The 570-nt window shown below is 63.9% G+C and overlaps 1 protein-coding gene across 1 annotated transcript in view; it reads left to right on the top strand.

Annotated features, from left to right (window-relative positions):
- ETH_00008915 (uncharacterized protein) overlaps positions 1–570 on the top strand; it is a gene marked incomplete at both ends in the record, with an annotated part of 10,186 nt that overhangs the window by 551 nt on the left and 9,065 nt on the right. Inside the window, 2 exons of the mRNA XM_013378595.1 lie at positions 42–315; positions 370–434. Coding sequence (XP_013234049.1) covers positions 42–315; positions 370–434 — 339 coding nt within the window. The remainder of the gene's footprint in view (positions 1–41; positions 316–369; positions 435–570) is intronic.

Genomic DNA, 570 nt, shown 5'->3' on the forward strand with positions numbered 1-570 from the left:
TTATTGCTGCTGCTGCTGCTGCTGCTGCTGTGCTGCTGCAGGCGTCCAGGAGCTCCGAGCGACAAGTAAAGCGACACCGGTCTTCGTTGAAGCACAGCAGCAGCAGCAGCAGCAGCAGCAGCAGCCAGCCACACCGCGCGGTGACCTTCACTGAAGAAGTTTTTGTTGCTGAAGTCCCAATAGAGAAAAACCCCCACGTGGCCATTCCCCTCACTGAGGGAGACATAGAGCCGCAGCAGCAGCAGCAGCAGCAGCAGCGGCAGCAGCGGCAGCAGCTGGGCTCCCCCAGGGGCCTCACAAGAAGCAGCTTAGACGGTAAGCAGCAGGCCTAAGCTGCCCGAAGGCCTGAAGCTGCTGCTGCTGCTGCAGCTGTCGCCGCTGTTGCTGCTATTGCTGCTGCTGCTGCTGCTGCTGTTGCTGCTGCTGCTACGACAGTGCTGCTGCTGTGCACGTAAACATTTTTGCGCTCAGGACTGCAGCAGCCAGGGAGTCCGTTCTCGCCGCGGGGTTCCCCAAGGGGCCCCCTTGGGGGCCCCCCTTGGGGGCCCCCCGGGGGGCCCCCCGGGGGGC

Source organism: Eimeria tenella, genomic scaffold (assembly GCF_000499545.2).
Source record: "Eimeria tenella Houghton genomic scaffold, Eth_scaff9, whole genome shotgun sequence".
In the NCBI taxonomy this organism is placed as follows: domain Eukaryota; phylum Apicomplexa; class Conoidasida; order Eucoccidiorida; family Eimeriidae; genus Eimeria; species Eimeria tenella.